The following is a 22,796-nucleotide window of genomic DNA, read 5'->3' as shown; positions in this document are numbered from 1 at the left end:
CCTCTCTGCCTGGCTGGCTCTGTCCCATCCCTCAGTGTCCCCTCAAATGCCACCTCCCTGAAGCCTATGTCCTGCCTCTTCTGTTTATTCCCGTCTTGACTCTGATGGCAACATCTTCTTCACATACTCCACGTTTCTCTGTCTGCTGTGTCTCCCTGGTTGGACTCTCAGCCCCATGGGGCTGGACTGCATCTCTGTGTTGTCCATCACCTATACTTGGCGGCCTATGCTGTGGCAGATGCTCGTGTTCTGGGAATGGATGGATTTAAGTCAGCCCCTATCGTGTGCTGTGCACCGTGTGAGGAGCTGGGAGAAGGTGACTCAGCCAGGGCCTCTCTCAGAGGGAAAGGGACTTGGTCCCATTGGGACTGCCCAGAGGAGGAAGGCACCTGCTCCATCACTGAGGAGGCAGAGGTTGGCTTCCCGAAGATGGAGGCAAAGAGAAGCCGAGGTTATGAGAAAGAGAAGAGCACAGCAGGGGCCAGCCTGGGGAGGGCAGGGCAGCAGCAGTGGTCTGGTTGGGAGGCAGAGAGAGTCTGTGGGAAAGGGGGTCCTGGGGTCAGCCTGCCAGGGTTTGAATCCAGCCCCTGCCCTTTCCTCACTGTGTGACCTCATCTGTACCACAGGAATACTAATAGGACCTACCTTGAGGAGATGTGTTAGGATTGAATGTGATAACACAACACCTGGCACCCAAAGAGACCTGAAGATGAGAAAGGACAGGTGGGAAGACCCCCCCCCCACCCAGGGAGAGGGAATGGCAGATGCCAGGCATGGACAGGAGGGAAGTCAGTGCGCAGTCGGTTCAAAGGAAGGTGGTCCTGGTCGTTTCTCCTTCAGGGACCGTGACTTGCTCTAGTCCTGGCCTTGGTGGTGGCAGCGAAGGGCCTGAGACAAGTCCCTTCCTGCTGTGAGCCTATTTCCTTTATGAAATGGGACAAGTAAACCCGCCTGAATGAGACAGAAACTGGGGAGGACCTGGGAGTGGCTTTTTAAATTCCTGGGGTGCTGGACTAGAATTGGATGCGGAGGGCAGAGCGAGGGGCAGCCCCTCAGCTTGCACACCACTTGGATGCCTGCTACCAGCCAGGCCATTGCCTCGCCCAGTCTTTTATCCGCCTGAACCAGCTTTGAAAGGGATGGAAGAAAGGCCTGCATTCTTGTTGAAGGGAAAAAAAATGGGGCGGAGCAGGAATGAAGCCCAGTATTCCTCTTGGGCTCTTTCCCCTGCCAAGTGCGGAACAGGACTGCGCAGGAGATGAGGCTCTGGGGAGAAGGGGCCTGTGCCTGCTGCATCCTAGGTCTGGAGGGGCTTGGGCCCTGGGGACCGGCAGGAAGGTATCTTTGTGTTCTGGGGAACAACTGCTGAGGGCCCTCCAGAGGGGAACAACTTGGCCCTTTCTCTGAACAAGTTTTAATCCTAACCAGTCCTAATCCTTGTAACACCCCAGCCACTGTTGTGACCAGGTCCTCCCAACCTAAGAGGCGGCCTTCCCCTGGCTCCCTTGCCCAGGGAAAGCACTGTCACCCACCCCAGCTGTGTGACCTTGGGCCAGCATCTCTGGGCTGCAGGAGGTGAGCCAGGGGGTCTCTATTGGCCCCTCCTACTCTGAGGTCCAAAAAGATACAGATACTTCTCTACCTCCTGCCTTTACTCCGTCCGTCTCACGGAGCACTGCAGGTAAGGATGCCTGATGGTTCAGCCTCACGATCTGGAGACCCGTTGACCTGGTTCAAACCCCAGCTCCCCCACTTCCTGACTCTGTGACCCAGAGCGGGTTGCTTAAGCTCTCTGAACTTCAGTTTTTTTTACCTGTACAATGGGGATGATGGAACAGTCCCTGCCTCATAGAAGCACTGCAAGGATTCAGCCAGATTGGCATCCAAATTGCTCAGCACAGCAACAGGCACCTAGTAAATGTGGGCAGGTGAATCTTCTGAGGATGCCTCTTGGGCCAGCACTTAGTGATGTTGAGCCCATGTGCGCCTAAGGCAAAATGAAATGATGTGTGCATTACCTGGCGCTTGTATACAGCTGCTTTTTGGGAAACACTTGGTGTAGCTTCATCCCCCGTCCCTGACACACGAGCATGCGTGCACACCCATGCACAGGAAGTCAAGAGCAGGTGGTGGAAGCATCTCTAGGCAGGCCCGCACTCTCCCGCTCATTCATGCAGCTTGTCTCTACAGAGTATGTTTCTGTGCGGCACTGAGGAGACCAGGATGCACAAGCCATGGCCTCTGCCCTTCCAGGGCCTGTGGTCTAGTGGGGAGCCAGGCCAGGAACAGCAGCTGTGATACCAGCCAATTAAACCTGTGATGACAGAAGTATGAGATTGTAAAGGTGGCATCTAACCCAGACAGAGAGCTCAGGACAAGCTTCCTGGAAAAGTGATGTCCAAGCTGAGACTTGGAGACTTAAGAGTTACTCTCATAAAGGGTGTGTGTGTGCATGTGTGGAGCATCCCGGGAAGAGGGACTAGCATAGGCAAAGGCTCGGAGGCATACCTGAAGGAAGGAGTGTGATGTGGGTGGTGGATAAGGTTGAAAAGGTAGGCCAGCTCCCACAGATGCCTTTGAAGCCAGTGAAGGATATTCTCTAGAGGGCAGTGGGGAGTCACTGAAGAGGTTTGGGTGGGACCAGGGGACTCCTATTGTGAGGCCTCATCCTTCCCTCTGCTCTGACCCATATGACCTGGGCCTTCCCATCCATCCATGGCCCATTGCTGGTTGGCTGTCTAGGCAATGGGTATCCAAGTAGAGGGGGAACTGGGAAGCACCCTGGGAATTTCTCTCCACTCCCCAGGGCCCTCAGCAGCCAACTTCTCAGAAGTAAGCTAGGAATGAGTGCAGCTTCCCCAGACTCTGCCTGGAACTGTGTGGTCAAGTCAGTTTCTTATAAATCAAATCACATGTTAAATGTGTTAGGGAAAGTGGCTATTTACAGTCCTTAGAAGCCTGAAGAACCTCTTGGGTAAGGGCAAGAGAGACTCCGTCCTTGAAACGTGTCAGGAAGTTGGGATTTGGGTTTGACCTGGCAGCAGTTGGCTGTGTTTATGGAGCACGCACAGGGTGCCAGGCCCCCGAGGTGCAGAAGGCATGAGGGGAGGGGCTGCCCTGAGGAGCTCTTAGGGTGTAGGGGGAGAGGAGTGTCCAGAGAAGCCTGTCCCAAGGCATTGTCGCTGGCAGTGGAAGCAGAGCTCAGGGGAGGCTTCACATCCACTTGGGATGGAGGAGTAAACATTCAGAGAGGTCTTGGAGCTGTGGCTGGGGAGCATATGCCAGGCAGAAGGAATTAAACCAGGAAAGGCATGGAGGTGGGAAAGCTTGGGGTAGGGCAGACCAGGACTACCCATGGGGACAGCAGAGGCCCTTCCCACCTCCTCCTGCCTGATTCCACCCTGAGGTTGCAGTAGATGTTAGAGGCTCCTGGAAAACCTCATTTTTGCCTGGGAAGGGCATGAAGCCTAGGACTTGTCAGCGGCACTTCTAATGCCAAGGCTGGCCCAGGCTGCTCCCCCGCAGGCCCAGCTGCACAGAAGCCGCGGCCAGGAACATAGTGTGGGCGCTGTGGCTGGCTGGCTGGCACACAGGAGTGAGGGTTAACGTCCAAAGCCTCTGGGCCCTGCTCTAGGCTGCTATCCTGGACATTCAGGCCTCCTGACACTGGGGTGCTGGGTGAGAGGGTGCAGAAAGCTTCTCCCTGTCAGGCCCCATTATTGGGTAGACAGCTACTGGCCACTGATGCTACTGTGGAAAGAGCCCCAACTTTAAGGTTGGACTTGAATCTTGACTGTGCCATTCCTGGCTGTGAGTCCTTGAGCAAGTCACTGAACCTCTCTCAGCCTGTCTCCCCACCTCCAAAAGAAGAATCCCAGCACGAGGATGACACGGAGCATGTGTGGTCACCATCACCGTGACTCACCTTTTCAGTTGGTGCCTACACTTCTGCAGGAATCCAGGCTGTAGGGAGGAAGGCTCCAAGGCTGTGAGGGAGGCCCCGGCCTGCATGCTCCAAGTCTCCTAATGTAGCTACGTGGCTGTTGGAAAGGGGAGAGCCAAGAGGGCCATGTGGGGAGGAGGGTGGGAGACAGACAGCCATCTGAGCTGGAGGGGGCTTGGAGACCAGTTCCACCCGCTAAGTGGTGAGGCCTGTCACCCAAGGCCAAGTAGTCTTTTTTGTCCTCATTGCTAGGCCTCTCAGTGCCTTCTCTCCTGCCAGCTTAGGTGCCCCAGAAATACTGCCCGGGACTATTTTTGGTGGGATGAAAGTGAGGTTAGAGGGCCACTCAGGGAAGGGGTGCTGGCTAGGACGATGGTGGGCTGTGAGGGGACAAGGGTCTGGATGAGCTTACGAGGTGCCCCCCCCAACCCCAGGAATGGGGACTAGCAGCAGCAGCCCTCCACTCAGGAATTCAGGCTGCCATCTCCATAGCAACAGGTATCCATCCCCAGCCAAGCCATCGGTCTCTTAAAAGCACAGTGCGGGAGGAGTTGGCCTACTGCTGTTGGGGGTTAGGATGGTGGCATTCGTACCTCCACACGTCATTCCTTCCTTCCACGGTTGTGCTTGGGGGACAGGCAGGAGAGCAAGGCATCCTAGATGGCTGAACTTGTGGTCTCTGAACATTTCCCAGGGAGTAAACAGCTTTGCTGGCCGAGAAGGTAGCCAAATGCTGACTTGGGGGCTAGCTTGGTTCTGCCCTGTTTATCTCCATGACCTTGACTAGTCTGGGTCCTCATTTCATCTCCTGAGAATCAGAAGGGTCAGATGAGAAGGCAGAAGCCCCAGACAGAAAACATTAGGGCCACAAGGGCTTTTCTGTTCATCTTATGGATGGGGAAAACTGAGTTCCCCCAAAGGGGCCACAGGGTGCTAAGCACAGAGCCAAGTTGAAACTGAGGTCTCAGGCAGCTGGGGATGCAGGGGCTTCTGCCCCTAGATCATCCAGTGAGCTTTCCTGTACTTCATTTACTCACCCCCCACCTCCACCGTCTATGCTATGGCCACTTATCACCTACATGAATTATTCAGTATTTTTTTTCACTTAATTTTATAAAGAAACTATAACCCACCGAAAGAGTAAAGTTAGTTATCACTTGCCATAGATAGAGAGTAACAATAAAAATAAATACAACAGGACTTCCTAGGTGGCGCAGTGATAAAGAATGCGCCTGACAATGCAGGGGACATGGGTTCGAGCCCTGCCCTGGGAAGATTCCACATGCCGCGGAGCAACTAAGCCCATATGCCACAACTATTTAGCCTGTGCTCTAGAGCCTGTGAGCCACAACTACTGAGCCCATGTGCTGCAACTATTGAAGCCCACATGCCTAGGGCCCATGCTCCACAACAAGAGAAGCCACTACAATGAGGAGCCTGCGCACCACAATGAAGAGTAGCCCCCGCTCTCAGCAACTAGAGAAAGCCCGTGTGCAGCAACGAAGACCCAACTCGGCCAATAAATAAAATAAATTTATAAAAAATAATAAATAAATAAATACAACAGGCTGCATAGTGGTATCAGAGTCTACCTAGAGACTGCTGTCCCTGGAGCTCTGAGCCGCCTGCCTTCTCTCTGTTAATAAAGAAGGTTAGCAAGTGGGACGTACTAGTACCAAACGGAGACTTCCTCCTGGGTGCAGTTTGTAGAATTCAAAGAGCACTGCAAAACCAATACCCTCCCCACTGTGACTGATGCTGTGTCTGGGGTGTGCCCCCAGATCTGCTTGTTGCCAGCAGAGTCCCACAGTCCCAGAAGCACTGACCTAGATGACCTGCTTAGCTTCTGCAAGGGGCTCTGAGGCCGGCCGTGCTGATGGGGAATGAGCAGGGTCACAGGTGTTCACGTGAAGGTGGAGCAGAGAAGGGGAGGCTGGTTCCAGAGTTCACAAGCCAGAACACATCTTCTCAGCAGCCATGGGCCTCACTTCACCACAAATGCAGCTGTCGGTTACTGAGCTGCTGCCATGTGGCTAGCGTGGTCTCTTTGAGAGGTGCAGGAACTCCCACTTTGCAGATGAAGACACTGAGACACAGCGAGTTGAGTCAATTGCCCAGAGTCCCAGGGTGTAGCCAGTCAGAGCCAGGCCTGGAATCCAGGGCTCTCAGACTCCTGAGCTGGGGAGTCTGACATTACACAGAGCAGGAGGAAGAGAGCACTTTGTGCTTCCGGCTGTGAGAGAGGAGTGGCCTGCAGGACCCGAGCACCAGGAGAGGTGGTTGCCTAGGGAGGTGGCTGGGATTTGGCAACAGCTCAGGGAGAAGAGCTGCCTTCCAGGCGTCAGAGGGTTTGGGGAGGTTGGGAAAGGCGGGAAGGGAAGGGATGCCAGGGGCCGTGGGCTGTGCTGAGTGCCTGTTGACCCTCTCCTGCAGCAATACTTTATCCTCCTTATCCTCACGGATGGCGTCATCAGCGACATGGAGGAGACGAGGCATGCAGTGGTGCAGGCTTCCAAGCTGCCCATGTCCATCATCATCGTGGGTGTGGGTAACGCCGACTTCGCTGCCATGGAGTTCCTGGACGGGGACAGCCGCACGCTGCGCTCCCACACAGGGGAGGAGGCAGCCCGTGATATTGTGCAGTTCGTGCCCTTTCGAGAATTCCGCAATGTGAGTGTGCTCCCGGGCTGGGGAGGAGGCAGTTACAGGACGCCAACAACCATCGTTAATAATCCAGGATGAAGGCGCAGGGATTGTCTGCCCAATCCTAGGCTCCTCTACCCTCAGCTCTGTTGACTACGTACTTCCTGAGGGCCTACTAAACACCTGGCACCATGCAAGGCCCTGCCCCCAGGTGAGGCCACATGACAGCTGTGTGAGCACTTGCTTCAGCAAGCTGACAGAACTCAGGGTAGTGGTGCCAGGCCAGACAGGGGCTCCAGGACCTGCCCTCTAACCCTGAACCAGAAATCTATGTGGGGCAAAGCATTCCAGGAAAAAGAGATGAGAGGAAGGCCCAGAGGCACCAGGGCTCTTCCTGGGAATCATATCTTGCAGCCTCCTCGCTTCAGCTGGAAAACAAAGCTCATCGTAGGATGGCCTTCTCTCCCCGCGAGCCTCTCTAGGAGGAACCAGCGGCCTCCCTTGCTCCTGGAAGAGGCTGTGGTCCTATCTGCAGGTGACCCAGATGTGCTCACAAGGAGGCTCACATTAGCTTCCTGGCTGCTGCCCCTGCAGCTGGGCCCACGAGCAGCCCCAGAGGGAGCAGTCTCTCAGATGCCACCCTGTACAGCCAGCCTCATTTGACCGGAGGCACACTGTGTAGCCTTGGGCAAGTCCCTGACCTCTCTTCCTGGCCTCAGCTGCCTCCGCCATAAGGGCCTTGGGGTGCTGTGGCTCAGGTCCTGCGAGCCAGTCCCAGAAAGAACTGGCCACTCTGATGTGTAACCACTAGTGCTCACATCTCTGCCCATTCCCCTCTGGGTTTGCCTGAGCTGGTTCAGTTCCTTCCTCTGGAGCGTGAGTGTCCTGGGGACAAATGCTGGACACTGGCCACCCAGGCACTGCATGGACACTGACCGAGCTCCTGGTGTGCCTGGCATGTGGCTGGGTGCTGGACAGTGGATCAGACAGTCACAGCCCTTTAATACCAGCCAAGAAGGTGCTCAGGAAATGTTTGCCAGATGAGTAGGCGGTGCAGCTTGCCTCCACCATCTCTTTCCCCCAAAAGCCTCCCACAGACAAATTCATCCTGAAATGTTACTCCCGGGCACCTCGAGTGCTCAGGTAAGAGTTACACTTAATGTGAAGAAAAGCACTGCTAAGGGTGGGATTTCAGGCCTGGGCTGGGCTGAGGGACGCTAGTTTTAAACAGCTCTGGCCCTCTGTTTGGGTTTTCTCCTCCAGGGACACCTACCAGCTGCCTGGGCACGGTGCCCCTCACCACTTCATCCAGCAATCCTTTCTCTCTCCCCTCTCCACCCTACCCCCTGCAGGCAGCAAAAGAGACCTTGGCCAAAGCTGTGCTGGCGGAGCTGCCCCAACAAGTTGTTCAGTATTTCAAGCATAAAAACCTGCCCCCCACCAACTCGGAGCCCTCCTGAGTGCCAGCCCGTGCCCCGCAGCAGCATGCCGGCTGGGCCTCCCGCCCTCCCCAGGAACATGCACGCTCACCCTGCTTCCTTGTGGGTGGCCTTTTTTTTTTTTTTAGACTGATCCACATTTTTATTTTTTATTACAACCGGACCTCCACCCCCAACTTCCTCCAGCCCAGCTGGGCTTCCTTTGTTGGAGTCGACTGATGCTTCCAGGCCAAACTGGCTTCCTGGCTTCCTCTCCTCCTCTCCCCACCCTTGCCACTCTTAAGTATTGAATGTACTTTGTATAATTTTAGTGGAATTATTGTTATTAAAGAGAATAAAATTTTTACAGTCATAACTGGCTTTTTCCAAGTAACTAACTGCAGACTCAATGGAACGTGTCCCAGGTGCATACTGTGTGGTAGCCTACCTACACCGAATTCCAGCTGTTTTTTTTTTTAATACTGTGACTGTGTTCTATTTGTTATACTCAGGGTGGTAAGGAGTTTTAGATGTCCATGTGTCCGCTCCTTCCTCAGATGGGACCTGATGGGCTCACTGATCTGGGAAAGGAAAGCGCAGAACTTGGCACATCGTACAAGCTCAGTAAATACCTGTGGAGGGATGGAATGCACAAGCCCTCACCAGCAATCGCAGGCCTTCTGGGAGAAGCTTACAGCAGAGTCCATGCTGGCCCAGTCAACAGACATGGTGCCCCACCCTTCTTCCTCTTGGTCCACACTCTGTCCTATGTACCCTACCCCACCACACGACAGCAGTTGGTGCCACCCATTTGCTCCTCCTTTAGGTCTCCCAGGCACTGGAGTACACCCTGTGGTTTGCAGCATGTGAAAGCCTCTCTGGCCTCAGGATGCTAAACAGGGCTGCTTCTGTCCTGGCTGCAGCAGCCATTGGTTCCTATTGCATGCCCCACCCTGGGCTTGGGCCCAACCTCATGAAACCACCCAGGCGACGCATCTGTGAAATCCCAGCCATCCTGCCTGTTCCCTCTTCTCCACATAACATCCTTCTCTTTTGTCCACCTCCTCCTTGAAATTCCAGTCAGCCCCTTTGCCACAGGCTTACGTGCAACCAACAACTAACATGATTAAGCACTAGGTTTCCAGTTCTCTATTAAGCACATTACAGGCATAACCTTGATGAACCTTTCCACCAGCCCCTGCCTATGACCATCTCAGAGATGAGGAAACAAGCAGAGAGGCTAGGGACTTCCCTCGTGGTCCAGTGGTTAAGAATCTGCCTTCCAATGCAGGGGACGCAGGTTCGATCCTGGTGGGGGAACTAAGATCCCACATGCTGCAGGACAACTCAGCCTGTGTGCTCTGGCGCCCACGCGCCACAACTAGAGAGAAGCCTACATGCAACAACGAAAGATTCCACATGCCATAATGAAGAACCCGCGTGCCGCAACTAAGACCCAACGCAGCCAAATAAATATTTAAAGAACATAACAAACAAAAAACCAAGCAGAGAGCCTAATCGAATCTGTTAAAGGCAGAGCCAGAACTTAGCTCCAGATCTGGCCAACTCCAAAGAGCCCACACCTATTCCACTGCATTGAATGTCTTCCTGTGACTCTACAAGGCAGTCTTCTGCTCAAGCTGCTAATGAGTTTCTCCTTCCTCATCCTGACCTACTCTCCTGGGTCAGCAATTCTTACTAGTGGCCTGCTAGACCTGGCTGGTGCGCCAGGCAGGTGCCTACCTCCGGGTGCTTGGCAAGCTCAGGAGCTGATGTTTACCTGGCGGAAGCAAGCAAGGGACATCTGTATCCTAGGCTCGTGATGCCTCTTCTGATTCCGTGGCCTCCAAAAGTTGGCTGAAATATCCTCCAGGGACACTTCCACTTCTCCTGAGAGGACTGCAGGACTGCAGGGAGCAGGGATTTCCTCAAGGACCTTTGGGAAATCACAGCACAGCATCCCGGGGCCAGCTTGGCACTGTGGGTAGAATCCCAGGACCAGTGCATCCGGCTCCCCTAGTTCACATCCAGCCCTTGCTCAGGCCAGCTGCAAGACTGCGTGTTGGTAGAAATAACACCACACGACTGCTTACTTTACCCTCCTGTTTGGTAGCTGAAGTGAGTCTAGCTGGATGTCACATCCAGGGAAGTTTGTACCCAACTCAGTCTGGAAAATCTGTCAAGTTCTGATTGACCAGAGGCCTCTATAGTGGAACAGCCTTCTCTTCCCAGCCCCACTTCCCCTCCTGAGCCCTCAGGGGATGGGTGTATTGGGGCAACACCTTCTGATGCAGGCCTCTCCTTTACATCTCCCCATGGGGATAATTTACCAGACTGGTGAAGCTATGGAGACTGACATCTACTGGGCCAGGTTGAGGTAGAGTCCCTGCCTTGCATCAGGGCCCATCATAAATGCTCAAACTCCTATGGACCACCTACCTCAGTGCGGTGCCGGCGGCCCCCACTTCACAGCTGCATAGGAGCAGACCCAGCCATCTTTTTCTTCCCCCTTCTCTGCCCGAGGTTGGGTGGATCAGTCAAGTAAGCCCTCTACTGCCAGCTGGTTTGAGTTCACCAGGGAAAGGAATGTACTGAAATCCTGACCAGGAAAATCACCACTTAAAAAACAAACCGAAATAAGTAAGTCCTGGGGATGTTATGTACAGCATGGTGACTACAGTTAATAATACCAGATTGTATATCTGAAAGTTGCTAAGAGAGTAGATCTCAAAAACTTTCATCACAAGAGAAAGATGTTTTGGTAACTGTGTGGTGATGGATCATTTCACAATATATAATTATGTTGTACACCTGAAACTAATGTTATACAATGAACTGTATTTCAATAAAAACAAACAAACCAAGCCTTGGTGCTACTATTTGGTTCTTGCATATGGACAACAGGATGAAAAGTGAACTTGGAAATCTGATTAAAAGACTCTTTCACCCTTGAATCACTTCCACTGAGGCCTGGGCACTGGCAATTGTTTTAAAGTTTCATTGAAACCACAGAAAATCAGACAAAGGCTCAAATTAAAATTCTGGTTCTGATACCTACCTGTGTGACCTTGGACAAGTCACTGAACCACTGTAAATTTCAGTTACCTCTATAAAATGTAGAGTATGGCTGTTTCACAGGAATTTTTTTCATGATGAAAGACACTACAGTCTGCAAACATCCCAAACAGTGCCTGGCCCGTCTATAGCAGGCCCTCAGTAAATGCTGGCCGATGAACAAATCGACATAACAGATAATGATGTGTATGACAATTTCTAAAACAGTGAGGGAGATGCCCAGCCGATGGCCTAAAGCTCACAGCAGAGGGTGTCTCTGGGCTGTGCTGCCCATCACTCCGTGAAGCTCTGAAGCTGGGTCCCATTCACCTATTAGTGCTGTGATGCTCCCTCTTTCCCGAAACCATTGCTGCAGCAGGTAAGGGAGCAAAACGCCAGCCCCTTGCCAGCGTCACTAAGGCATAAATGGGCGACTGGCTTCTTGTGTTCAACACTATGAAAGTGTTGCCAAGATCTAGCCTCCCACCAAGCAGAACCTGCCTTCCATACTGTTATGTGTAAGTGGGCTGCGCACGCCGAGAAGTCAAGAAATATCCAAGTCCAAGTGATGGTACACTGCCACTGAACTCTCTCTCCTTTTTGTTTTTCTGGAGGGGCTTAAGACGACAGCTGAGCCATATACCCACGGCTAGGACACCCGAGCCAAGGAACTGGGTGTGCCTGAGCAATTAACATTTAGCTAAGAGGGAAGCACACAGCAGAAGCAGGTGGTTGGAGCTCTGACGACCAGATCTGACCTGTCATCATGTCACTGTTCTAGCTGCAACTGAAGAATGCCAGTAGGATGGATAAACCTGCCATAAACCACCACTAACAGAAGCCCTAGACACGCTACCCACAAACGGGGAAGGCCAAGGGTAACAGTACAAATGAGGATAGCTACCATTTACCGAGCACCAAATACCACACCAAGCGTCTAATCTAGATCATCTTTCAGCCTCACCAGGAAGTTGGTGTCCTTATTCCTATCTACTGAGGAGAAAACTGAGGCCCAGAGAGGTTAAGGACTTTGCCCAAATGACCCAGCTAGTCAATGTCTAGCTCCAAACTCACAGCTACTGTGATGTATCTACAGAAGGTGGAACTGAGTTGAGATTCCTGAGAGGTAGCCAGAGGGAAGAACTCACGAGGCGGAGAGTGAAAGAAATGAGGATGCAAGGGACTAGCCTAAGCCACTAATAGTTAGGGGCTCGACCTTCAGTCTAGAATGGTCCTGCAAAAGTCTAGAATGCCCTCCCAACTCTGGGTTTGAGAAGCCATCTTTCTCTCTTCCTGGGTCTGGGCCCAGGGAAGGCAAACATAAACAGGCTGCCAGCCAGCCCTGTAGGTCCAGTCACATTGGCCTCCCTGCTTTTTATAGATAGAAAAACGGATGCTTTTCATTTCATGCTTCCTTCCTCCCCACCCAGGTGAGTGACAGGGCTAAAGGTAGACGCTAGCAGGAAGTGCTTGAGAGAGAGGCCATGGTGTGACACAAGCTAGATAATCCAGACAGAGCTGGCAACAGGATTCCTGAGAGACAAGCTTTCTCCCTCACATAGTTCAAAGTTGTAAGAAGACTACCACTCAGGACAACACAGATTTTAAGCCACCCCAAACCTTGTTTTTATCACTTATTACCTAGTTATAAAATCCTAATTATCTATTAAGGCAGGAGAGCTGCATTTTGTGATTTAAAGCAGTGTCTCCTTCCATCCCTGGTTTTCCTATTCTTCTTGGGTTTGAAACACACAGTCTACACCAGATGTTTTCCAAGGTGACCTCCTCCACTGGGCAGACCAGACCCTGCTTTGCTATTCATGGTTTCTACAGAACCTGTGCCTCAGCTCCATGACTCTCCACTAACAAGTATGCTGAAAGATGAAATGATCACCAGTGATTCTTAACTTCTCCTGAGACAGAGAGCAGAAATCTCAGTCTGATGAGTCTCAACCTCCTCTACACAATCTAACTGTTACAGTAGATGGGAAGGGAGCTGGGGGCACAAGATTCAGTATAGGAAAAGCAACAACCTGTTCTCTGACAGGTTTATTAGCTTTCAAATTAATGTAAGTTTTTAATCCCTGCAACCCTTTGTAAATTTCACCCAACGTGGACAGAGGCCACAAGGTACAGTGATGGCCTCTTAAAAGTCAAACCAGGGACTCCCCTGGCAGTCCAGTGGTTAAGACTCCGCGCTCCCACTGCAGGGAGCACAGTTTCAATCCCTGGTTGGGGAACTAAAATTCTGCATGCTGTGAGATGCGCCCCCCAACCCCGCTCCCACCCCCAAAAGTCAAACCACATAAAGATGATGACTTTGGTTCCTCGGTCTGCCCCCTGAAATGATCTGAGGTTGCTCTGGGTACAGGCTGTAATAACAACAGCACAATCACAGGAACAACGAAGGAGAGGAGCAGAAGGTGCCTACTCAGTTTTACCTCAACGTCTTGTTTGTAAGGATGGAGCTGACGTGCCTGTACTGACAGTCAGGAACAATTAGCACAGAGTAGCTCTGAAAAGGAAAAAGAATTCACAAGGCATCGGTTATGGGTAAAGGGAAGTCACCATCTGCCAGCGGGCACCAGTGTCACTGCTTTGGGAGGGAAAAGGCGTGGGTTGGAGGAGATCCAGGGGCCTCTCTGCCCACGTTAAAACTGAGTAGCTTCTCTGCCTGCCAGCATCACAGTGTCAACACATTCTGTGTGTGTCTCTCTCCGTCTCACACCCAAGGAAGTAGAAACAATTGACGTAGGAACCCAGGGGAAGAAAGGGCTCACTCTTCTGAAGCAGGGGAGCCTACACATTTCTGTTCTTATTGTTTAAAGCCCATGGCCTACCTCTGTCCTCAAGGCCTCCATACCTTGTCTCCCCCTGTCCTTCCTTGCCTCCCTTTAGGAGACAGAGGTGGAACAGCACCTCTGGGTTGTGGCTGCTCTGTGTGCAAAGGGAAGAGCAGGAGGGGCAGCAGATCAAAGCAGTGGAAAGCATGAGGGCAGCACTTTTAGGCTAGAAACAGCTTCCAGAGTTACAAGCCACAACTATAAATGTATCCAACAGAGAGGGGCCTCCACAGATTACAGCTAGAATATGCAGGTGGGTCCCACTGGCTTGCAATATCAGAATTCCAGGAGCTGCCAGGAATAAGTCATCTTGGCCACACACCTACCAACACTTCTGATTTCTGGCTATGACAAAATAAGCCCTATGCTTCTCTAAGGTTGAGAGTCTGAAATGGAATTAGATGGAGGGAGAAGGAATAGCCGAGAGTAAGGAAAAACTTCACAATGAATGATGAGTATTAAGTGACACCCCCTGTGGACATAGTTTAGAATCTTTACTTAAACACACAACATCAAAAGTTGGTTACTTCTGTGCACCATTCCATCACCTGGGCCATTCTCTCCCCCCGCACACTCCACAACACAGTATAATCAAACAACACCTTCATCTAGAATAGAATGTTTAAATGATACCTGTTCAATAACTGTCCTTGCTTCTTTGTGATGTTGAGAAAGGAAAAAAAAAGAAACAGAAAACAAGAAAGCAACAGAACCCAAACCCTTTGCAAACCGCTAGGTACCTATCTTCCCAGGGCATTTTCAGTGGAATTTCTGCTGGGCCCTGACCTCTGCCCTACTACATCAGTGAGGGCAGAGGCCGCAGGACAGGTTTGGGCATCTGTACTGGAATAGAAAGAGAAACCAAACACAAGTTGGGCCACAAGTGGATTCTGGCACATTTTTAGATGAGGTTAAAAATGTCATGGTGTGCACAGGGAGCAAGCAAAGGAGTTTTCTGTGGGAGGTAATGCCTGTAGGCAGAATAAACTGTCCGGTCTACTCTTGGGGAGGAGCTCCCTGCGGTAAGAACAGAGGAGCTAGGGGGCCTCAAGGAAGGTGTTGGTTCGGAAGATGGAGGAGACAATCTTGCCGGTGGCGTTGATGGTGCCTTCGCTGTCTGAGCTTGACTCAGAGTCGCTGCTCCCGGAATAGGCACCCAAACCTGGGAGGATGCCGATACAGACGGCAGCAGAGGGGCAGTGGATGGAGGGACCACTCAGGGATGTGCTTCCAAGAGATACACAGGACGGGGCTTCTGCAAAAAAGAAGGTAGGACTGTTACTTCATCACCCTTTTCCAAAGTTGATGGTGTGCTTTCCATGTGTCGAGGGCATTATGTCGGAAGCCTCAAAAGAGCCCTATGCAGTCGACACTATCGTCATCCTCATCTTAAAGGTGCGCTCCTTGTTTACAATTGAGACAACTGAAGCTGCAGCAGAGAATGTTTTAAGACCATGCAGAATATCAACAAGTAGGGACTTCCCTGGTGGCTCAGTGGTTAAGAATCCGCCTGCCAATGCAGGGGACATGGGTTTGATCCCTGGTCTTCGAAGATCACACATGCCACGGAACAACTAAGCCCATGCGCCACAACTTCTGAGTCTACGCACCACAAATACTGCGCCTACACACAACTACTGCAGCCTGCGCAACACAATGAAGAGTAGCCCCTGCTCACCTCAACTAGAGAATGCCTGCGTGCAGCAATGAAGACTGCAGCCAATAAATACATAAATAAATACATAAATAAGTTAATTAATTAAAAAAAAGATTTAAAGGATATCAACAAGTAGTTGGGGCTCTTTCACTCCAGGAAACCCACAGTCACAGCAGCACCTCCGTGACAGAAAGCCTCAACCTAGAAAACACATGACTTGAAGGTTAGAGGAAAAGTTAAGGACTTCCCTCCACCCCTCTTCTTCCCTGTTTCCAGCCTCATTTAATCACTACAACCTGTTATGTAGGGATTCCCCATTTTGCTGATGAGGGAGGTCCAAAGACCCAGCTAAGGTTAAATGCCATTTAGAGTAGAAAACATTAAATTAAATCTGAATCAAAAGATACTGTATTAAAATAATCCCAGAGCTCACTGCAGAGTAAGGGTTGGAGTTCAAACACTTTGTCTGAGGCTGACAAGCATATTACCTTCTAGCGTTTTGCCTTAACAAACCCCCAACATCTCCTGTAAATGTGAAAAGGATACATGGTTCCAAATATATGAAATCAGGAGTAAGTAAAAAATACTACTGAGAAGCAGAGAGATCTCAAACAGCCAGTACACATAGTTCATTGGCTTATACAGGAAGTACTTACAAGGGGAAAGGAAGCTGCTAAAGATAAGTAATGTGAAAAAATGGACATGTAGAAAAGTGACATGAGAGCTCACGATGATTGCAGAGGGGGTGGTAACAAGGCTACAAGAAAACAGAGGCAAATATTTACAATAAGTATCACAAAGGCTAATTTCTTTACGATAGAAAGAGTTCTTCCAAAACCAACAACCAACCAACAACTGAATAGAAAAGTAGACAGAGGACGCGAACAGTTCACAGAAAAAGAAACAAATGACTTTTAAACACAGGAGAATAAACAATATATAAGGAGAAATAGGCATCTATGTATATTGCTAGGGGAATGTAGGATAACTTGGCTATGCCCTTCACACTTAAAGGATGTTCATGCAGCACTACTGACAGCAGAAACCAAAAGGTTCATTAATAGAGGACCAGTGTAATGGACTAGTATTCAGCCATTAAGAAGAGTAAAGCATCTCTCTGTGTACTGGTACTGAGTGATCTCTAAGATAACCATGTGCTAAATGAAAGAGACAAGAGTAAGTACAAGTTATAATGGGGCGGGGGGGGGGGGGGGCATGTCCATAGATACACATGATAACGTATGAAAAAATACATTACAAACTGGTAACAGTGGCTGCTCTGGGGAGAGCAAGTGAGTAGTTGAGGACCAGGGGAGACTTAACTTTTCACTCCACACTCTTTTGTCCCTTTTCAATTTGCTATTATGTACATATATCTATCTATTCAGACAATTTTTAAGGAAACCAAACACGAAAATTCAAAGAGTATCCTAAGCCACTTAATTAGGAAGCAACAGCCCCTTATATCTCTGTAATCCCTGTATTATAGGCAGGAAGGTTGTTGAAGACTGACAGGCCTAATGGCTATCTTCTCCTTACCCAGATTCTCCTCAGACTGTTAGTCTCTGGAGGGCAAGGACTCCTTCTCTATCCCATCCTCTGGGCATAGAGCAAAGGGCCTGGCACAGAGCAGGCCAACATTCACAATGTGTGAGAATGCAGGAAAATGCATTACAAGTTTCACTGCAAATGGCCAAATGTTGGGGATGGGAGTGTGGGTAGGGGGAATGTGAAAATTTGAGACATAATATCAAATTGTATAACATTCATTACTTGAACATTCATTGTATTATTATGTTCACATACACAATGATGCTTGCAGTATTCTGTGAGAAGAATTTGGTTGTTTAAAAAAAAACCAAAAAACCCCACAATATCATAAGGGTATGAATCAGGGACTTTCCTGGTGCCGTGGGGGTTAACAATCCATCTGCCAATGCAGGGGACATGGGTTCGATCCCTGGTCCAGGAAGATCCCACATGCTGTGGAGCAATTAAGCCCATGCACCACAACTACTGAGCCTATGAGCCACAACTACTGAAGCCTGAGAGCCTAGAACCTGTGCTTTGCAACAAAAGCCACCACAATGAGTAGCCCCCGCTCACCGCAACTAGAGAAAGCCCATGCACAGCAACAAATACTTAACGCAGCCCATAAATAAACAAATAAATTTATTTTTAAAAAAGGTATGAATCAGTTATTTAGAAAAGTAATTTATGTGAAGTTATTCAGTGAGATGTGTCATTTTATCAAGTATTTCAAGGGTGAATTGAATTTTAGGGTCTATCTTAGAAAAGAGGGATCAAGTTCAGAGTACCTGTGGAGGTCTAGAGCTGGCCTAAGGAAAGGATGGAAGCCAGCCACAGAAATGTAACCAATAGGAATCTGGACCATGGTGGCAATAGCGGAGTTTAAGTAAAAGGACCAAATCTCCCAATTATCTAGAAAGTTTCAAGAAAGAAAAGAGATTGCAACTCTAACAAATTTCATTCCAAAAGCAGTTAACTGCCCACAGAGAACAAAATGGTGCCCTCTGATCTCACCCATTTGGTGAAGTTTCCTGCCAACTTCTGCATTTGCAGGACCACGTCGTCATACAAAATTAACACTGAAAATTACTAACGGAGAATGTTCTTGGGATTCAGACAGATGCGTGACTTGAAAGTAGATGGAACTGACTTGTGCATTCACTGGCTCTGCTCAAAGCGTAAGCCAGAGTCTTCAGTGGGGGAAGCCTGAAACTCCATAAGGACCACAGAGCTACCTTCTGGGTGACTAAAGGGGCAAAGCCTTCTACTGCCGAGTTCAAGACTCTAAAGGAAGCTTCAGGGGCCTCCTCGTGGGGCCTCAGCTCCTAGCAAAAGAGGATATTTCTTGTCCAGTTTCTGCTGTAAGAATGAAGGGGTCGGAAGAAGGGATTCAGGATGACAAAAAAAGATGGCTCTTAAATACAAGTATCTGCCTGAGAGAGTTTAAAGAAGCCACACAAGTTTTTGTTTCCATTCATTGATGCAGATAGTTCCTACCAGGGCATAAGCACCAGATACAGCGCTACTGGGTAACTAGTGGAAATACATTTCAGATTTCTATGAAGTTTTATATACCTGTGTGTGTGTGTGCACACGCGTGTGTACACGCACAGTATATGCTTATCCTATTTAAGCAGCCAGCCATAGTTTAGCAAGTTTCTTATATGTATCTGACTCAATAATTCTACTTCTTAGTATTCAACCTGACATATTTTGAATGTGAAAAATGATACATGTACAGGGTTACTTAATGAAACATAATAGAGAAAGAATGGAACCAACCTAAATGTTCATCAATAAAAAACAAAATAAATATACTATGGTACGACCATACGATGGATTACTACACAGCCTTAAAGAGGAATGAAGAAGCTCTTTATGCACAGGTATGCTATGATTCCCAAGGTAACTAAGCAATGAACAGAAAAGTACGTTAATTAAAGTAATGATACTCATGATAGGAAATGCAAAAAACACACAAAGCAACCCTGCCCCAAAATCAATTTGAATTGACCAAGCTCTAGACCTAATTACCATTTTATAGAAAACACAGGGTATAACGGAATACCACGGGGATGCAATTAGCAAAATCTAGTGTGGGAAACTCCACAGGACAGGGACCCAATTTCTTCACAAGCAAACTACAAAGGAAACTAAATTAAGAAAGAGGAAGAACTCATAGGTTAAATGAGACTTAAAAGACATATTAGCCTTCTGTTAAGATGCCATAAGATGGGACTTCCCTGGTGGTGCAGTGGTTAAGAATCCGCCTGCCAATGCAGGGGCCACAGGTTCAATCACTGGTCCAGGAAGATCCCACATGCCACAGAGCAACTAAGCCTGTGTGCCACAACTACTGAGCCTGTGTGCTGCAACTACTGAAGCCCACATACCTAGAACCCATGCTCTCTGTAACAAGAGAAGCCACTGCAATGAGAAGGCCGCGCATCACAATGAAGAGTAGCCCCTGCTGGCCACAACTAGAGAAAGCCTGTGCACAGCAACAAAGACTCAACACAGCCCTCCCACCCCACCCCCCCGGCAAAAAAAAAAAAAAAAAAGATGCCATAAGATGGCAATATTGCTAAATTGATCTACAGATTCAAGCAATCCCTATTAAAATCCTGATTGCCTTTTTTGTAGAAAGTGACAAGTTGATCCCAAAATTCATACAGAAATACAAGGGATCTCAACTAGCCAAAACGATCTTGAAAAAGAACAAACTTGGAAGACAGACACTTTCTGGTTTCAAAACTTACTACAAAGCTAGAGTGATCAAAACTGCGTGGCATAAGGTAATAGCATAAGGACAGACATATAAATCAATGGAAAAGAAAAGAGAGTCCAGAAACAAACTGCACATACTGTTCAACTGATTTTCAACAAGTGTCATGACAATTCAGTGGTGGAAAGAACAGTCCTTTCAACAAATTTTTGAGTCAAAAAAATTAACACAAAATGGGTCAAAGATCAAATGTAAAAGCTAAAACTATAAAACTCCTTGAAAAAAATGTAAGTGTAAAAATCTTCATGACCATGAATTGGGCAATAGTTTCTTAGATATGACACCTAAAGTACAAGCAACCAAAGAAAAAGTAAATTAATGTCATCAAGATTCAAAACTTTTGTGCTCCAAAAAACACTATCAAGAAAGTGAAAATATAAGAGAGACAATATTTGTAAATCACCTGACAAGTGTCTAGCATCCAGAACACATAAAGAACTCTTACAACTCAACAATAAAAAGACAAATAACCCAATTTTAAAATAGGCTCTGGATGTGAGTAAATATTTCTCTAAAGATGATAAACAAATGGCCATTTAGTACACGATGCCAACATCATTAGTCATAAATGATAATAAAGTATCACTTCACACCATGGGATGGATATAATAAGAAAGACAATAACAAGTGCTGATAAGGATGTGAAGAAACCAGAACCTCCATACTCTGCTGGTAGAATATAAAAATGCTGCAGCTACTGTGCAAGACAATTTGGAAGTTCCTCAAAAAGTTAAACACAGATTTACCATATGACCCAGGAATTCCACTCTTAGGTATATACCCAAGAGAACTGAAAACAGTTGTTCACACTTGGACATGAATGTTCATAGCAGCATGGTTCATAATAGCCCAAACGTGGAAAAAACCCAAGTGTTCATCAACTGATGAGTGGACAAAAACGTGGCACATCATATAATGGGATATTATTCAGCTGTAAAAAGTACTGACACACGCCACAACATGAACTATGAAAACATTATGTTAAGTGAAAAGAAGCTGGACACAAAAAGCCATATACAGCATGATTTCATTTATATAAAATGTCCAGAAAAGACAAATCCATAGAGACAGAAAGTAGACTGGTGGATGCTAGTGGCTGGGGAGAGGGACAAATAGAGAATAACTACTAATGGGCATAGGGCTTCTTTTTAGGGTGATGAAAATGTTCTGGAATTAGATAGTGGTGATAAATACACATTCTTCTGAACATTAAAAACCAATGAACTGTATCCTTTAAAACGGTGAATCTTACAGTATGTGAATTATATCTCGATCATTTTTTAAAAGCCATATAAGCCAAAAACAATGTCTAATCCTTCCTTGAATACTGATTTTTAAGAAACCAACTGTTGGGGCTTCCCTGGTGGCGCAGTGGTTAAGAATCTGCCTGCCAATGCAGGGGACATGGGTTCTATCCCTGGTCCAGGAAGATCCCACATGCCGTGGAGCAACTAAGCCCATGTGCCACAACTACTGAGCCTGCGCCCTACAGCCTGCGAGCCACAACTATTGAGTCCACGTGCCACAACTACTGAAGCCCACAAGCCTAGAGCCCGTGCTCTGCAACAAGAGAAGCCACTGCAATGAGAAGCCCGCACACCACAACAAACAGTAGCCCCTGTGCTCACCGCAACTAGAGAAAGCCTGTGCACAGCAATGAAGACCCAATGCAGCCGATAGATAAATATTTTTAAAAAACAACCAACTGTTGGATCAGAATCAAAATGGCAGAGTAGTAGGATATGGAACTCACCTCTTTCCACAAATATTTCAAGAATACATTTACAAATGTGAGAACAATTCTCACAGAACACCTACTGAACACTAGCAGAAGACCTCAAACACCTGAAAGGACAAGAAAGATCTCCATGTAACCAGGTAAGACGAAAGGGATAAAAAAAAAAGAGGAAGCGGGATGGGTCCTGTACCCCTGGGAAAGGGCTGAAGGAGAGTAGAGGTCCCCTGGGAAGTCCCCTCACCAGAAGGGAGACCAGCTGGGACAAAAAAGAAGCTTCAGAGGCTCAGAGGAGAGCACGACAACCAGTCAGTGGCAGGCACGACAGCAAGAGACCTACACAGACTGTCTGTGCCACCACCCTGCGATGCATGTATGCTGGTATGGGTAGGGGGCTGGGTGCTCGAACGTGGGATTTAGAGAACAGACCCGGGGAGAGGGCTGCTGTTGGCTGCATGGAGACAGCCTGAAGGGGCTGGAGTGTGGGGCACAGCAACTGAGAGCATTCACAGAAGAACCCCAGGCTGCCACAGAAGTGAAGCACCACTGTTAAGTGGTGTGCAAAAGGGAGGCATGGGGCTGCCACTGCAGCCTCTTTCTCCATCTGCCAGTTCTTGCCTCCTTGGTCTCCAGCAGAGGCTCCCGCCCAGGCAAGCTTGCACACCCCAGTTGCTCTGGCCCCCTCCTGCCCGGACACTGCCTTAGCAGCCCTGGGAACAGACACCAGTGGGTTGCCCATGCACAGAGGTGGGGCTGAAATCACAGCTGAGGCCCAGGGGCCGTGCAACTTAGGAAGCAGAGCTGAAATCTCTCCCCATGGCTGCGCGAACCGCACATTTACACCTCCACTGCCGGCACTGTAAATTCAGTGCCTGCAGAACATCTGAATGGACAAGTGGTGCCCCCACAGCTGGGACAGGTCTGGCCTTAGCAGCTGTGGGCACTGTGGGCATGTACACATGGGGGCTGGGCTGGGCCAGGGTCTGAGGCTGCCTCCACAGCTCCCACCGTGGGTCCAGGTACGTAACTACTGCAGTCCTGGGACATGATTTCAGTTGATCTGCACTGGTGGCCTTGTGAAAACAAAGCCTGAGAGACACTAGGGCCAACTGCCGGCATACTCACAACTGAGGTGGGGCTGAGGGCAGTGCCAAGAACAGTGTACTTTGTAAGCCCACACAATGGTGA

General features: G+C 49.0%; 2 protein-coding genes and 1 long non-coding RNA gene across 11 annotated transcripts in view; 1 reads left to right on the top strand and 2 right to left on the bottom strand.

The window, feature by feature from the left end:
- Positions 1–8,537, top strand: part of CPNE2 (copine 2) — a 53,548-nt gene extending 45,011 nt beyond the window's left edge. For 2 of the 4 annotated variants that reach the window (XM_057711400.1, XM_057711399.1), the window contains 2 exons: positions 6,377–6,613; positions 7,939–8,379. In XM_057711400.1, coding sequence (XP_057567383.1) covers positions 6,377–6,613; positions 7,939–8,046 — 345 coding nt within the window. In that variant the 3' untranslated portion in view covers positions 8,047–8,379. Of the gene's footprint in view, positions 1–626; positions 724–6,376; positions 6,614–7,938 lie in introns of those variants that run through there. The other 2 variants (XR_009049660.1, XM_057711398.1) reach the window with 2 other exon arrangements.
- LOC130838390 (uncharacterized) overlaps positions 1–13,298 on the bottom strand; it is a 30,028-nt gene extending 16,730 nt beyond the window's left edge. Inside the window, exons 1-5 of one of the 3 annotated variants that reach the window (XR_009049662.1) lie at positions 9,785–13,298; positions 4,537–4,751; positions 3,926–4,040; positions 2,019–2,314; positions 1,823–1,911 (exon numbers count right to left, since the gene is read on the bottom strand). This is a non-coding gene — a long non-coding RNA (uncharacterized LOC130838390). Of the gene's footprint in view, positions 1–1,822; positions 1,912–2,018; positions 2,315–3,925; positions 4,041–4,536; positions 4,752–9,784 lie in introns of those variants that run through there. The other 2 variants (XR_009049661.1, XR_009049663.1) reach the window with 2 other exon arrangements.
- A 1,078-nt stretch (positions 13,299–14,376) lies between these two features.
- PSME3IP1 (proteasome activator subunit 3 interacting protein 1) overlaps positions 14,377–22,796 on the bottom strand; it is a 38,650-nt gene continuing 30,230 nt past the window's right edge. For all 4 annotated transcript variants that reach the window (XM_057713552.1, XM_057713553.1, XM_057713554.1 and 1 more), the window contains one exon: positions 14,377–15,156. In XM_057713552.1, the coding sequence (XP_057569535.1) occupies positions 14,939–15,156 (218 nt within the window). In that variant the 3' untranslated portion in view covers positions 14,377–14,938. The remainder of the gene's footprint in view (positions 15,157–22,796) is intronic.

Source organism: Hippopotamus amphibius, chromosome 16 (genome assembly GCF_030028045.1).
Source record: "Hippopotamus amphibius kiboko isolate mHipAmp2 chromosome 16, mHipAmp2.hap2, whole genome shotgun sequence".
Taxonomy (NCBI): domain Eukaryota; kingdom Metazoa; phylum Chordata; class Mammalia; order Artiodactyla; family Hippopotamidae; genus Hippopotamus; species Hippopotamus amphibius.
The sequence above is the reverse complement of the archived record's forward strand: the minus strand, read 5'-3'. Positions and strand labels throughout refer to the sequence as shown.